The sequence below is a fragment of the Lepisosteus platostomus genome, chromosome 2 (assembly GCF_059453375.1).
Source record: "Lepisosteus platostomus isolate fLepPlt1 chromosome 2, fLepPlt1.hap1, whole genome shotgun sequence".
Classification (NCBI taxonomy): Eukaryota; Metazoa; Chordata; class Actinopteri; order Semionotiformes; family Lepisosteidae; genus Lepisosteus; species Lepisosteus platostomus.
The window spans coordinates 32,496,931-32,512,289 of NC_142612.1; the positions used below are offsets into that span (position 1 = coordinate 32,496,931).

At 41.8% G+C, this 15,359-nt stretch overlaps 2 protein-coding genes across 2 annotated transcripts; one reads left to right on the forward strand and one right to left on the reverse strand.

Moving 5' to 3' along the window:
* Positions 1-1,732: 1,732 nt before the first annotated feature.
* On the forward strand, positions 1,733-9,695 carry slc19a2 (solute carrier family 19 member 2). The gene is made up of 6 exons (XM_088605680.1): positions 1,733-1,939; positions 3,401-3,991; positions 5,303-5,543; positions 6,249-6,441; positions 7,023-7,164; positions 7,862-9,695. Exons 1-6 carry the CDS (start codon positions 1,811-1,813, stop codon positions 8,087-8,089), a joined length of 1,524 nt encoding a protein of 507 aa, XP_088461806.1. The 5' UTR covers positions 1,733-1,810; the 3' UTR covers positions 8,090-9,695.
* Positions 9,696-11,647: 1,952 nt separating this feature from the next.
* Positions 11,648-15,330, reverse strand: coa5 (cytochrome C oxidase assembly factor 5). The gene is made up of 3 exons (XM_088605692.1): positions 15,098-15,330; positions 13,294-13,377; positions 11,648-12,378 (listed from the first exon to the last, which is right to left on the reverse strand). Exons 1-3 carry the CDS (start codon positions 15,197-15,199, stop codon positions 12,337-12,339), a joined length of 228 nt encoding a protein of 75 aa, XP_088461818.1. The 5' UTR covers positions 15,200-15,330; the 3' UTR covers positions 11,648-12,336.
* Positions 15,331-15,359: the final 29 nt, after the last annotated feature.

A 15,359-nucleotide genomic window follows, 5' to 3' on the forward strand; every position in this document is an offset into this window, starting at 1 on the left:
ATTTTGAAACACATTGCCCAACACAGAGTGAATTTCATAATTTTCTGAACAGTTACTTACTGTAGATAAGGCAACTTGTGTGCGCTCTGATCTGAGTAGGAGATACGTTGCCCCATTATCTTCATTTTCTGGCTTTGATTCTACAGATAGTTTTTCCTGTCATGTTAATATCATGATGCTGAGATTGTTGCAAGCAATTATATTGCAGTAACAAACAGCAACAGTCAGCACTTCTAACTTATTTGAAATAATCACCTATAATTATTATTTAATTCTGAAAATACTGTTTCAGGAGACACCGAGCTTACATTTAGAAGGGCATTCTGGGGAAACAATGTCGGAAAGCAACACAAAAAGTATGGTTCTGTAAAAGACATTTCATTGTTCTGCATTCAGCTGGTTGCTCATGATTTATTGCAGATATTCATGTCCACTTTTGGGATTGTGGAGTGGAGTGTGACTAAATTTCACTCTGGTATTAGTGTCCATGTCCCTTGGGTTTGTTAATGACTAAGTAGTGAGGACCTGGGATTAACTTCTCATCCTACAGCCCAGTGCCTTCTTGTCCCCATGGTGAGGTACTAGTTTGGAAATTCTGTTCCAGAGGGAAAGAGCATACTGGTCCACAAACACTACAGTACTTGCAGCCACAACCTGGAATTCCTTGGTGGTCTCCCACCCCAGTACTGACCAGACCCAGCCTTGTTTAGCTCAGAGATCTGACAAACTCCGGACACAAGACAGTAATAATGCTGAGGGTAAAGGAATCAACAATCTAATACATTTTGGCTATGAGGTCACTCCAGTGCTCTGATAAGACCGTGCTACATAGTAGTATCACTGAAAAAAGCAACAGGCTAAATCACCTCATCACCTGTGCCCAAACCACTCTCTCCCTACTGAAATATGATTTAGTGCTTATGTAACAGTCAAAGTAATGTCAGTCAGAAAGAGAAATCAATCAAAACAATGGTAAAAATGTGTAATCAACACCTAAAGTCCATGTACTTCATTTCCCTAAAATATTCATGAATAGATAAGCATGTGTAACTCTATTCATGAGTGTTTTAGGAAATGCTTTGTGATTTTTGTTGTTACGCATACTGTAGTAATAAGTTTATTTCTCATATATTTATATTATACAGTATATTCCCTGTATTATACTAACCTAGAAAGATGTATCATCAGTCTCTTGACAGCTGCATCTTTCACCTGTGTTTATTTATAAAGAATGCAGTAGCAGCAGAGTAAAAGATGGAACCATATCCAGTACAATAGTATTCATCCTATTTGATTCAACTCCATTGACAACTATTAAGACCACAAGAAAGGTTACTTAATCTTTCTTGATTAAGATCTGAGATTAATCTTTCAGCATATCTACAGTAGCTCCCTTTGGAAAGTACAGTAGCTCAGGTGAAAGTTGAGGTGTCCTGTAAAAACTACTTCTTCTTTTATACGTAAAATTTTAATTTCAGTATGTAGAGTATTGAATTATAACATCTTCATTTAGTGGTCTGTAACACACTAACAACACCATATTGTACTGAATTAGAGACGACGACGACACCTGTCTCTCGCAGCTGTAAAACTGCTGCGTGATGTCAGGCAAAGGCGCCCCGAAGAACGTAACGACATGCAGATCTGCGGGTGTGTGCGCAACAAGAAAGTGACCAATGCCGTCATCCAGAAGCGGTTACGATAGCACACACCCCCTGTGTGTGGAGAGCTATTGGTGCTGTCATTTTCCGGCGCCAGGTTAGCTGGATCACACGCGTTGCAGCACAGGAAGGTCATACGGTTTTTGGAAATGTCTGAAACATGGCTTTGCCCCACAATCCTGTTGTGTTTTTACGGATTTTTCTCAAGTCTGAGACCTTCAGAGCCTTTCCTGACAGCATTTCTAATGGGACCTGATAAAAACCTGACTGAGAAAGAGGTAGGTGGTGTTGGAATCTCGGATGAATTATGAATTATTATCGTGTGGAGGTAGTACCTTAAAGACGATGCCAAATTTAGGATTAAGAATACGTCTGCAAAGAAGTTAGCTATTTCAGAAAAAGGTCAGCCTTCACGGAGTATTTTTTTTCATTTGGCAATATAGGAATTCTAATGACATTGGGGTTGAGGACAAGATTTAACAAACTTCTAAACCATTTTACACATCGTGGTTATTCACAGGGGTTGGAAGAAAAGGCTGTAGATCATGAATTGCAGATATACTGTAGGCTTCAGAATTGCAATGCATTACACTCTTCAGATGTCTTGCGGAAATACACTTGAGCATTGCATCATGTTATTGTCTAGTTGTCGGTCGAGTGTTGTATTGAGAGCGAAGAAACTATGACATTTCTTTAAAAGAGAGAGTTACTACCGATATCCAAGAGCAGAATGTGATCTCATGATGTCCTTCATTATCCCGTTTGAGTTAGGGCAGTGATGCCCTGGTGTGTGTCTGCTTTATATTCCGGCTGTGTCTTCAAGCACATGTGCAAATTGGTACCTGTAACTGAGCTGCTTGCTGCTTTAGACTTTCTGCACTTAGTCCCTTGGTTTAAAAAAAAATCTTACTTAGAGTGCATTATTTTCAGCAATTTCACTACACTGAACGTTATGTATATCTCCTCGGTTTGCTCAGTTAGGTGATTAACTGGGGATAAACAGACTATCAGATACTCTCTCAGTGTTTCATTGCTTTTTCTTTTTCTTCAGTCCAGTTGGGTATATTCAACTCGCACACCTGAATGTAGGCAATCCTGAAAATGTACTAAATAGCCAATGTTTTGTACAAATTTCAAATCTTGTGCACTCTATTAATAGCTGAAAGCAGATGTAAAAAAAGGACCCCCAAATGGAAGATTGAAAAGAATTTAGCACTGGGGGGTTAAGGGTCCAGCTGGGATAGAAAACAGCAGACTCCTTCAGGGGTCCTTCAGGAGCAGGACTGAGCGACGAAGGCTCTAAATCATTAATGCCACGTGGAATTTTAATAAGCTCAGTTCCTATACCTTTGGCACCTGTGTGTTAATCCCTTTTGAGATTAAACCAGCCTTAATGACATTTCAGCGGCACTTGGGCAACTTTTGCTTTACTTACAAATCCCTCTTAAACCGAATGAGAAAAATATAAGACAGTCCTGACACAGACTGGAAACAATATAAATATCACCCTCTCTGATGGCTACGCCTGTGTGTCACTGTTTCCACTCCTAGCTTGTGGCTTTCACATTACCTCCCGTCAGTCAGTTTGTTTGCTTGTTGTCGTTTTCCGAGAAACGGCTGTATGAGATCCTGAGATCAATTAACTACGATCTGCCAAACAGGCTGAATGGCCTCTTGTCATTGAGAAGCTCTCTTATGTTTGTCGGCTCGCCCCTTACTGGCTTGTTTTTATTTTGCAGGTAGTCAACAAGATTTACCCAGTATGGACCTACTCCTACCTGGTCCTGCTGTTCCCAGTCTTCCTGGCCACCGACTATCTTCGCTACAAGGCCGTGATCATCCTGCAGGGGGCCAGCTTCGTCGTCACCTACGTGATGCTGGTCCAGGCCCAGGGCGTGCTGTGCATGCAGATCCTGGAGTTCTTCTACGGGCTCGCCACAGCAGCAGAGATCGCCTACTACTCTTACATCTACAGCGTGGTGGAGTCTGCGCGGTACCAGCGGGTGACCGGTTACTGCAGGAGCATCACGCTGGTGGGGTCTGCTGTGGGCTCCCTCACCGGGCAGGTCCTGGTGTCCACGGCGCAGATCCGCTTACTGTATCTGAACATTGTGACTTTGGTGTGCATGATCGTGGCTTTTCTAGCTCCGTGGTTTCTTCCAGTAGCCAGCAGGAGCTTATTTTTCCATCAGCTCCCCGGTCGTCCTGGCAAGGAGGCCAGGGTCGAGCAAGCCCCAGCAGTGCCTCTGGGAGAACTGTACAGAACCGAGCAGGAGGATCCTGAGTCGAAGGAGCCGCTGAATCCTAAGAGCTGTCCTCTGCCGGACGGGGTAAGAGCTGCCTTTCCTGTTAAGTCTTGTTTGGGCCCAGCTAATAAAATCAAAGCTAGTTTGTGGCCGTTCAGATCTGCCAACTCTTTGCCTTTTTGTTTTAAACTAAGATTTTTATTTCTGTAATCGGCAGGTGACCTTGAGCGCTTGAACAGGCCTACAGCATGGGTTCTGATTTTGAACTAGGCTCTATCGAGGTCTCTAAAAACAAATGAGATCTGTTTTTGATTAGCTAACTAAATTAACAGATCAATCTCATAAGTATCCATTACTCAGTGGATCTAGTCCAGCAGTGTGTACAGTAGACTTGCAGTTCTGTTACTGCAGATGCTAAATACTTCAGCCTCTGTTTGTTGAAACCAAAAGGGATTTCTTGAAAGGGGTCTCTCAGTATGTAGCACAGCATGTTTCAGTAAGAGAATTCATCAGTGAGATCCCAAACAAATTAACATAAGGTACCATGTATAATCTGTGTATTGTGAGAAACAGATTGAGGTATTGCGAGTACAGCAATTTTCTTTTCCACGTGAGGAAGGCAACATTTGATGTGATTGAGGACCAATTGTTCCAGGGGGCTGAGTGTCGTTTCTGTAGGTGAGGAAAGCAGAGTTGTTGTTACTTCATTTCTTACATGGGAATATGTTGATAGTAACACATTTCTTCATGGTTTTCCTAAAAAATCGATTTTTTTTGGTTTTTGAATGTTCTCTGTGCCAGTGTGTCTTCCTTTGGTGCCTTGTACAGCAGTGCAATCAGAGGCTCTTTACGTTTGTTTTTGATTGCTTTTGATGTCACCACACAATCGATTGATACTGACTTTTGCTTATCAGCTTATTTATTCCTAGAGATACCATTATCATCATCATCATCCTTGGACGGCTGTGAGTCTTAGTCTGGTTTTAACTTTCTTCTCCTATTTAGAACAAGAATCTTTCTTGTGAGGAAGTGTGGCAGTTCAGCTAGAAATGCTTCTTTCTGTGCATTGACCTGTAGCTTGACCTCCTCTCCAGCAGGTTTAAGATTTAAGATATTCCAGATTACCTTGAATAACACGTTTTTCTGCATTGCAGCACATTTATTGAATTCTGAAGGGTCTGACTCTGTTCTCTCTTTAAGTATTAAACGTGTCAAATTACATACATAATCCTTCCATTGTTAAAAGTGCTGCAGTGTTGCAGCAACATCGATACTGTACTTTCCCGGTAATAACTCATGACTGTTAACTTGCAGCCATCTCTCTGCATCTCAGTCCTTGACTAGTCAGAACCCAGTGCTTTTCAGCAGACTGAGTTTTCTTGTGTTTTAACACAGGAAGGAGAGGCTAGCCGAGCTGGGGGCAAGGGTGTGTCCGAGGTACTGAGGACCGTGTGGCGGGACTTCCTGCAGTGCTATTCCTCGCAAACTCTGCTGTGCTGGTCCGTTTGGTGGGCGCTGTCCACCTGTGGCTACTACCAGGTGATCAACTATGCCCAGGCTCTGTGGGAGAGAGTCCTGCCCTCACAAGACTTTGAGATCTACAATGGCTATGTGGAAACTATATCAACCTTATTAGGTACAGTACAGATTACCAACATCAGAGTGCTAACCATAGAACTTGTACTGGTACCTTTAGGGACAGTACTATGAGTATAGATGGACGATAGGCAGAAAAATTGTACAAACAATAGAACTGGTACTGAGGATTAGCCTCGTTAAGGATACTACAGATGGACAACGAGCGGAATCAGAATATTAACACCAGACCTGGTATTAAGGGCTGACTCTGACTGGGCGGTGCACTCTTGTGAAACAGCTGAATCCTTAACGGGTTGTAAAATGTCCTGCCCCTGCCTGATCCCAGCCACCCTCTTAAGAGCTCAAAGTGCTTCCTGCTGCTCACTACCTGGCTGTTACTGTGGTCAGGCTGGCTTGTGCTGCTCTGTAGGGTAAGACTGGGGCACCTCTTGCAGAAGTAGACACAAGTTGCAACTGCTGTTCACACCTGTTTTTCAATTCTCTTAGTAACGGAAACGTTTATAGAATCCTTAAAAAGGTTGTGGGCAAAGATTGGCTTCTTTAAAGTTTCCCTTACACCTTTCAATCCTGTGTTTTGGATGACTGTGCGGAAGCCGAGTCTCAAGACACCCTTCTTGTGAAAGATGGCCTTTTCGGCGGCATAACCAAGGCAACCTCTCGACTGAAGGCCGGTTCGCTGAAGGTCTCTGTGCTTGGAGCTGCTGGGCGTCGGAGTGCTAATCGGCGGTCTCTTGTCTCCCAGGTGCGGCGGCAGCCTTTGGGGTGGGCTATGTGAAAATCCCCTGGGCAGCGTGGGGAGAGCTGGCCCTCTGCAGCTTCTCGGTGGTCATTGCCGTGGCTGTGTACCTCATGGACACTGTCAGGAATGTGTGGGTGTGCTACTCTTCCTACATTGTCTTCCGGGCTACATATATGCTGCTGATCACTATTGCCACGTGAGTATGTCTGTTGTCCACGCTCCTTTCTGATGTTGTGCACCATGTTACAGATGCGGTCTGGACAAGTGCAGAATTTAAGTCAAGGGTTGTTAAAATGGTGCAGTGCATTATTAAGCCTTCATCAGGAGTATCGCATGCTGTTTCAATTTTAAAATGACATTTCTGCTTCAGAATTCAATGCACTTGTTCAGGATCGCTCTACCACAGCTGTCAATGGAGAAGGCCTGAGAAGAGGGTGGACTTGATTGCACAGGGGTGTGGGGAATTTGGAAAACCTTGCTATGTCCCTGAAAAGGATCCTTACGTTTGCACAACCACAGGGATTTGTGGATTTGCGAACTGCGAGCTCTTGTGTTAATCGAACAAGAGAAGCAAAAACCACTGCTTTTTAATTTGATTTTAGTTCAGGTAACAACTATGAAATGTCCAGTGTTTGTTGTTGGCTTTATACAGTTCATTAAACTCTCTGGGATGGAAACAAAATTGCAGACCCAGACACCCATAAATGTGTTTAATTACTTGACTGCAGTGCAGGAAAAATCCCCCGCTCATGTAAATAGCTCTCTTTTCCCATACAGGTATCAGATTGCAGTAAACCTCAGCATGGAGCGCTATGCCCTGGTGTTTGGGGTGAACACGTTCATTGCCCTTGCGTTGCAGACAGTGCTGACTGTCATCGTTGTGGACTCCAGTGGCCTGGGATTGGACATCTTTGCCCAGGTAACGCAAAAGCAAACCTTCGCTGAGCAAATCTTCCCGTGCAAGTTAAAATGTTTTGCACGAAGAGGAGTCATGACACGTCTTTGCAACTACCGTACTATCGGAGCTTCTTCCTGTTTCTCCTTCTCCGGATCTCTAACACTTATATGATACGATAATACTTTTGATTCTCAGAAATTTGTTTTGCACCTGAAAACACTTATAAAAAGTACAAATAAACATTACACTAAAAATAAATATTACATAAACCACATCTACATTTACTCCCCAACACTGTCCCTGATCACCTAGAATTGCTCATTGCACCTGAATGTTGGTGTATCCTTGCAGCAGACTGTGTTCAGCACAGCAATTAATCACCGTTTTACTTAGAATTAGTGGCGTCAAGGTATTTTAACAAAAAATTATCCAAACCTGCTGAAAATCCTAAAATGTTTTAAAACATGTAGAATTAGAATTCAGACTTAACACAAATAACACACAAAAAAGACTAACACTAACATCTTTTTAACACTAACATATCTGATTTTTTTTGGGTGGTGAGGGGGTCACAGAATTTTCCCAAACATGTAATTGAGTCTTCTTGATGATACGACTTTGAAACTGTAGTTCTCTGTGGTCATAAATGGCTCACATGAATTTGTTGTGTTCTGTTTCGTTTTACATTCTTATCCTTCCTTTGTCCTTTCGTTTCCAGTTCCTGATCTACGCCAGCTACTTTGCAGTGATTGCTGTCATTTTCCTGGTAGCGGGACTTTACCGGAAGCTGGTGCGGTGCCGAAGGCAGCCTCAGTGTCAGGCAGAGAGTGCCGAGACTGAGTCGGACTGTGCCCGAGACACAGAGACTGGAGAAAACGTGATAAAGCATCTTTCTGTTCATGGTGTACAGAGCACAGAAACAGGATATGTCTCCGAGAAACACTAGTACCCTCTTTGTGACTTTGACTGCTAACGCATACAACACATGCAGGAAGAGTTATAGTTTCAAAATTGCCACATGCCTTTTTCACCGCAGGAAAAGACGCCTTTTTCTACATATGTGTAAATTATTTAAAGGTGTTGATTGTGGGATAGTGTGTCTGCAGTTTGCCTCAGGATTTGGACCCTTAAGCCTAGATCAGGGTTTCTCAATCCTAGTCCTGGAGGTCCACATCCAAACTGCTGGTTTGTGTTCCAGCTGAGCTCAGTTACTAATTCAGCCCGATTTAATAGTTGGATTAAATGTAACCGTTTGAGTAGAAAAATGAAAATGTACAAGTGTTCTAATCAAGCTTCTTCCTAGATGAATTAAGGCTTCAGTTAGGTCATACAGGTCAGATGGAATGAAAAGCATGAGTTGTTTGAACCTCCAGGACAAGCATTGGGAACCTCTGGCTTATATAACACCATACAATAATGCACTATATGATATTGAGCCTAAAGACAAACTGGGAAGAATTTGATCTCTAGGACAGTGCCAGTTTCACTCTAAAAAAACTTCGGAACTGTCTGATGAGGGCAGACAATCATAAAGCACTAAGTAAGAGTATTATAACCCTTATGACCTTGTTTGATCATGGAAGAGACTTAATATATGGGAATCCGATAACTTGAAGTGGGTTAAAGCACATTATGCTGTATGACGGGGCTGAAGGACTGTTAAAAGACATGCTACTGTACATAAGGTAAAACATACATAGTTGCATCACAGTTTTACTTGAGCAAAATGTACCAATGATGGGCCTGAGTTACAGTTTGTTTCTGTGCTTCCTGCCAAAGTCTTTATGGTGTTATGAATTTCAATGTGTAATATGGCCCAAAAGGCGAAGCCTGGGCTCTTCAGTGACTTGGAAGTCCCAGTCCTGTGTTATAGTTCAGATGTCACTAGTTCCAGTCTGTCATGTAATTAGCTGACCGAGACCAGGTTTCGCCAGGCAGTAGCTGCAACTTGGCTGTGTAGCAGCAAGGCTGGCTGATCTAATCAGCCAAAGCACCTTCAGTCTGGGGAGCAACACCAAATCCTGGGATAGTCCAAGCAGGCCCTAATCCTCCAGCACTGTCAGCAGGATGCTGCAGGCTGTGGCACCTCTTCCATGGGGCACTGCAGAACTCATAGCCTGTGGTGTCACCTGGGTGTCAGGGGAGCCCAGGCCTCAGTTTTCCCAGTACAGGCAGTACAGGGGTTACAGCAGCAATTCAAGCTGATAAACAATGGGCAGTCTCAAACTAGGAGGTTATAAAAATTGAAAAGTACATGATGGGTCCAGATTTTTAAAAATCTGCATGATAGACTCATGGCAGTTTTTAATTTGGTAAGGGATTATGTTTGTTTTGTTCTGGTGAAATCAGAATACAGTACTTGTATCTCATGCTTATATTGGTGCAAATCCAAACCTGGTGCCTGGTTTTTATGTACAGTACATAAGGCAACTGAATTATTATGTTCAGACACTGAACTGCTGTCTCGTGTGTTATAAAATCATTTCTATTTTTGTAAATTGCATTGAAGTGTGAATAAAATATTTTTTGGGATCTCATAATATTTAAAAATATTTGGAGTTGGTGTTGTAAGTTTATTTCCAGTCATTCCAGTTTTGATACCCTTACAAAAAATGATATTTGAATACGTTGTCACCAAGTGTTCTCATTTCCTATAAATAAGTGAAGAGACTGCTGTTATAATCTGCAGCTGAATCCCGATTTCTATTAAATTAAGAGACACTTGTTGCCCATAATTGAGACAAATAATTTTTCTAGCTTTGCCCTGGGCATCACTGAACTTTTCAGATTATTTTTGGGCTTCCTTCATCTTTATTTCTTGATCCAGGGGTCACCAGTCCAGGAGGTTTTTATGGGTAGCTACATCGGAGATCCTCTGCCTGCACACCCTCTGATCCACTCCATTACACAACGCCAGTACAACCACGTCCTTAATAATTGATGAAACTGGATCACTACAGCAGTTCCATCAAAGCACGGCAATGGTGCGGAGTGGAAGAGCTGGTAGAGGAGCTGCCCTGCTCTAAATCAAAATCTGAATTTCTAAAAAAATCTAGAACAGATGAGCTGTCAATTAAACAAGGGAAAAAGCAGTCCTGCAGCCTTACATTACCAGATTTCCCTTTTCCGAATAACTTCCAAGTGTTTCTGCTGTTTTAAAAGCTGGTAATTTAAAGACTAGCAGGAATGTCTTAAATTTTTACATAAAAAACTCACCTTCCTTGCACAAACAGGCAAAAAAAAAACACAGGCTGTTTGTTTAGCTAATGCATTACTAAATTCCACAACTCGAGTATGTCACAGACAGAATATGCTACACAGGTTTATAGCAGGGAGAAACCAAAATCGTAAAGAGTTTTGATGTAAACTCAAAATTAATCATGCTGTACAAAAAAGCATATTTCAGAATTTTCCAAAAGCAAGGCACGTTGGTCTTGGGGGCCTTTAATGTAAAATGAACTAGCAGATTTGATCAAAAATGTTCTACACAATTTTAAAATCTGTTAATATTAGAAGCTGAGGTAGGTGGCAATGGAGGTGTCCAAGAATCTAGATAATGTGTGTACCATCAGGCACTGTAAACATTTCCAGGTTCAAAGCAGTGGTGATATTTGCAGAAACAGTCTGTAGGGATCCAGAGTCTGTGATCCAGAGTTTACTTTGGTAAATGATTAAATTTACCAATCAATCAAAAGTCCAGAAATACACTAGGATATCATAGGATCAGATCAGAGGAGAGAAAAATTGAAAAAAGGCCAGACCATAAGAAAGAAGAGAGGAGAAGTTGTAACTTGAAAAGAATTCTCTTGCACCAGGAGAGAGCCCCTACTTCATGGTCGTTTGAAAAACAAGATAGTGGTAAGTATTGTGGTAGTCCAAATACTTGAAATGCAGTCTCACTGTTATTGTTAATAAACAGTTGTTTAACCAAGTATGTCTGAATTATTACTCTTTTCACCAAAGCAGTGCCAGAGAAAGAATTATGGTGCCTCTATATTAACAGCTAGGGTATATTCTAGCAGAAATCACAAGTTGTGGGTTATGATTATTTTAATTATTAAAAATAAACCACTCGGTCAATTGATTTTCTTTTCATAACTCCCCGCATTTGTAACAATATTGTACAAACAAATCCCGTCTGGTTATTTGCATTACACTGAGTAAATACGATCTTTTTAAAAAAAGCAGTGACGTAACAAACACTGATTAGTGGACCGATTGATACTATTTCAAAATCAGACTACTCATCTAAATTAATCTGCAAAAAAGTAATGATACCTTTGAATAACATTATACCTTAACCCAGGTCATGAAATAAATTGCAAGGAGCAAAACCCTGTTCTATCTTAATAATGTCTTAACCTGGACCCTGGGCTCAATTCCAGACATACAGTACTGTCTGTGTGGAGTTTGTATGTTCTCCCCATGTTCAAATGGGTTTCTTTCAGGTGCTCTAGTTTCTTCCCACAGTCCACAGACACACATTCACACCAAGACCACTACATTTGTGATGAACAAATTCCACACTTTGTGTCAATTTTATTTGTCAAACTTAAAAAACAATAAAATAATTACATTTACAAGGGAAGCATAGGAAAAATGAAACTGAGTGATTTTTAAATTAAATCCCAAATTTTGGAGTAAGACAACCACATTCCTGGAGAAAAACTAATCAATGTTCAAATACTTCCCTTCTGCTGATAAGGTATGTAGATAATAAACTAGGTTTTAAACCCAGTGTCTCCTAGTTGTAGAAGTGGATGGACTGATTCAGAGATATGAACCATCTTGGAGACACAGTAGGTCCATTTGGAGGTTAGCCGTTAACTGTTGTGAGGATCTCATCCAGCTGTTCCTTGAAAGAAGCCAGGGTATCGGTTTTGACGGCAGGGCTGGATAACTTGTTCCATTCATCAAGAAGTTACCCCCCTGTTCTCAAAGAACAAACTGTAGTCCCGGATCTTTAACGTGCCTATGAAGTTCTCTTCCTTACTAAACCGCAGGGGAGTCGACTACATGAGATGCTCAACACATTTAGTCTTCACCCATAATGCATCTTGATTTTCCTTGGCTTGTCTTCGTTATTATAAAAATGAAGGGATACAGTTGTGCAAACATACTGCTTTATTGATGTATGAAATGAGTCTTGCTGTATCGTCTTTCCCGACAGATCGTGATGGCTGAGCCTCCACTTCAGTATCCCTTCCTGCCCCTGAATCTCGACCGAGCGTCCACCTAGGAAAACCGAAACGGCCATTAACCAATTAACAATTAGCACAATATGTTGCAGGCACACATGGTAAACTGGGGTTTATCTTTTAGGTGTTATATGTATAGTGCCTTGAAAAAGCAGTCACCTAGTTCTAAGGATATCCAAAACTTAACCAACAAGGCGCACACGCTTTTCAAGTGAATATTTCTAAATGGAACCTGAATGCTGTGAACATGGCAGGGGTTGTGGGAGTTTAGAACACCCACCCAGCCATGTTACTGAAGCCAATTAACTGCACTCTTTCACTCATATTCTTAACCAAACCTTAGATGCTCAAACCTAAGCCTTGCATGGGTGAAGGAAGTTACATGTCAGCCAAAACCGCAAAAAAAATTAAATCAAATAGAAATGCAGTCTGGGCGAATGTGCTTTGCTCCCTTCATAATGCATTACAAACAGGAGAGGAACAAGGGCAAGGAAGGGGAAAAACAAAGGGAATTCAGAAGAACTGTATGGATATATAAAAATGAAGACCGAAAGACCTTATTGAGCACGTTAAAAATTTAAAATGTAAATCCTGTACTGTACTCCACATCAACATATTTAATGGTATTTCTCTACTAATAGTTCGTGTCTGTTTTCTGTACAATTTATGAATTGGAATACATTGTACACACTGTACTGAGAATATGCTGTCGCTGACCCCTTTTCAACACAGTTTTTAAAATGTTTTCAAATCAAGATTTGAGAGTGGATTACACAATATTAGACAAAATGCTAATACTATTATGTACTATTACTATTAATATTATGTAATTACATAATACACAGTCTTGTGTAACGTTGATAATGTGAAGCGTTCATTCACGGATACTGAAATTAGGAAGGCTTAAGCGGCCCCTAGTGGTGAACAGCAGCTGTTGCGCTGAGTCACTTACCATGGATCTTTTACATTCGAAGAAGGACACTTGAAGAGCTCTGCAGTGACCTTCCTTCAGACACTGCCTGGCACTCTTTCCGTCCTGCAACAAGGAGACAGGATCTAGATGCTGTCTCTAACTGGCAGATTTTGTAGAATTTATTTTTTATCCTGCTGCTAAAAGCTGAGATTGAAGATCATGTAACAAAGACTGCAGGCAATATTCTAAGAAAAATTTACTCTACAAAATATACAATAAAACCCATCATTAGATCTGTAAAAAGAGAAACAATAACACTTTACATAACTGGAAACTAGATTCAACACCCTAACATATTTGTGTGTTAATACAATGAAAACATTGATTACTTACATGAGATTAAAAACGACAAGCTGTATGCGGTAAAAATATTCAAAACAATTCTATTTAGTTCCTTGTTTCACAGACACTGACAATGCAGGAGTTATTTATCATAGTCAAAACAAATGTTCATTTGTTAACAGTATGAAGTTCTAGAAAATTCTGAGTTGGTAGAATAGAGGGTAAGCAATTCAATTTAATCTGACAGTTTGGGAGGGCGACAGGAGATCACATGGGCAGAGCGGTGGCTCTGTGGCTAAGGATCTGTGCCTGTGACTGGAAGGTTCAAATCCCACAGCCGGCAGAGGAATCCTACTCCATTGGGCCCCTGAGCAAGGCCCTTAACCCCAACTGCTCCAGGGGTGCTGTACAATGGCTGTCCCTGCGCTCTGACCCCAAGCTTCTCTCCCTGTCTGTGTGTCTCATGGAGAGCAAGCTGGGGTATGCAAAAAGACGAATTCCTAATGCAAGAAATTGTAGAGGGCTAATAAAGCAACAATAAACATTAAACATACTGGACTGCAGCTTCATTGAGTTTCCTCTCCCAACAGGATCGAGAGCAGTTCTGATTCTGGCAGGTGGGGGAATTCTGGGATTAGGTTTGTTATTTTAGGGTAGAATGTTTGTCTAATGCCAGAGGTTTTCCCCACAGTGCAGCAAAACCAGCACCTCTGTCTCCATTTCCCCCTGCTGGCAGTGGGATCAAAGCCTCTTCTCCCTGCTCTGTCTGCAGCTACGGCCAGGCTGTTGTGACTGAGCCTGTACATCTTCAGAGTTGTTTCTCTTTGCCGTTTCTGGTCACTGGTCAGTAATCAGCTAGTATCTGTTGTCCGTTTAGGGTCTGGTAGCATTTTGGTTTGTGTTGTGTTTGGTTGTGTGTTGCGGTGGGTCAGGCAGTGGTTTGGTGGTTCATGTGGTTCTAGCAGTGCTGTCCTGAGGTTGGTTTGTGACAGTGAAATTCAGGAGCATCTTGCTGAGGGGACTGTTCACTGGGCTCAGCAGGGCCTTGTGGTAGTAAGATTTCTGGTCACTGCCCCTTCTTTATATTAATTGCTAAAAGGGAACACATTGATTCACCCCTGCACACACTTTTTGGCAAAGAATATTTTAATAAAACCCCGAGCAAGGCTCCTATGGGATGTTTGTCCCATTTTGTGTAATCCCAGTCTGTGACTGAACTACACACTTGACTGCCATAGCGGGCAAAGGGGGCTGATACTGTAAAGGTGAGATAGGAAGCTCTTCATGTTCTCACCGACAGTTCCAAACTCCCTGATCTACAGACCAGGCAGCTCGATTCAGCTGATCAAACCGCGTAGAGCAGGGGTTGAAGAAATGTAAAGACAATTAAGTAGTAGGACCCTAGCCAACGCCGCACTGAAACATATTTTGTTTTTCACGGGCAGTGTTTTTTCCCCAAAGGGCTGTATCACACCAACTGCGTAACACTCGTCCGACCTACCTTGAGGACGCAATCATGTTGAAGGAGGCATGACTTGAAGTCCTCTCTCACACCGGAGCATGCTTTGTTGTCGTCCTCTTTATCCTCGTAATACTTGGGCATTATTTACAACTAGCCTGCAGACTTCTCCAGACAATCAACGATACGCTATATCTTCCCACCAGTTGACTGCTTGCGCACATACAGTTCGTATCGAAAGCAGCACAAACAACGTAACGCAAGGGCGTATGGGATTGAACAACCTGGTCATGACCTTTCTTGC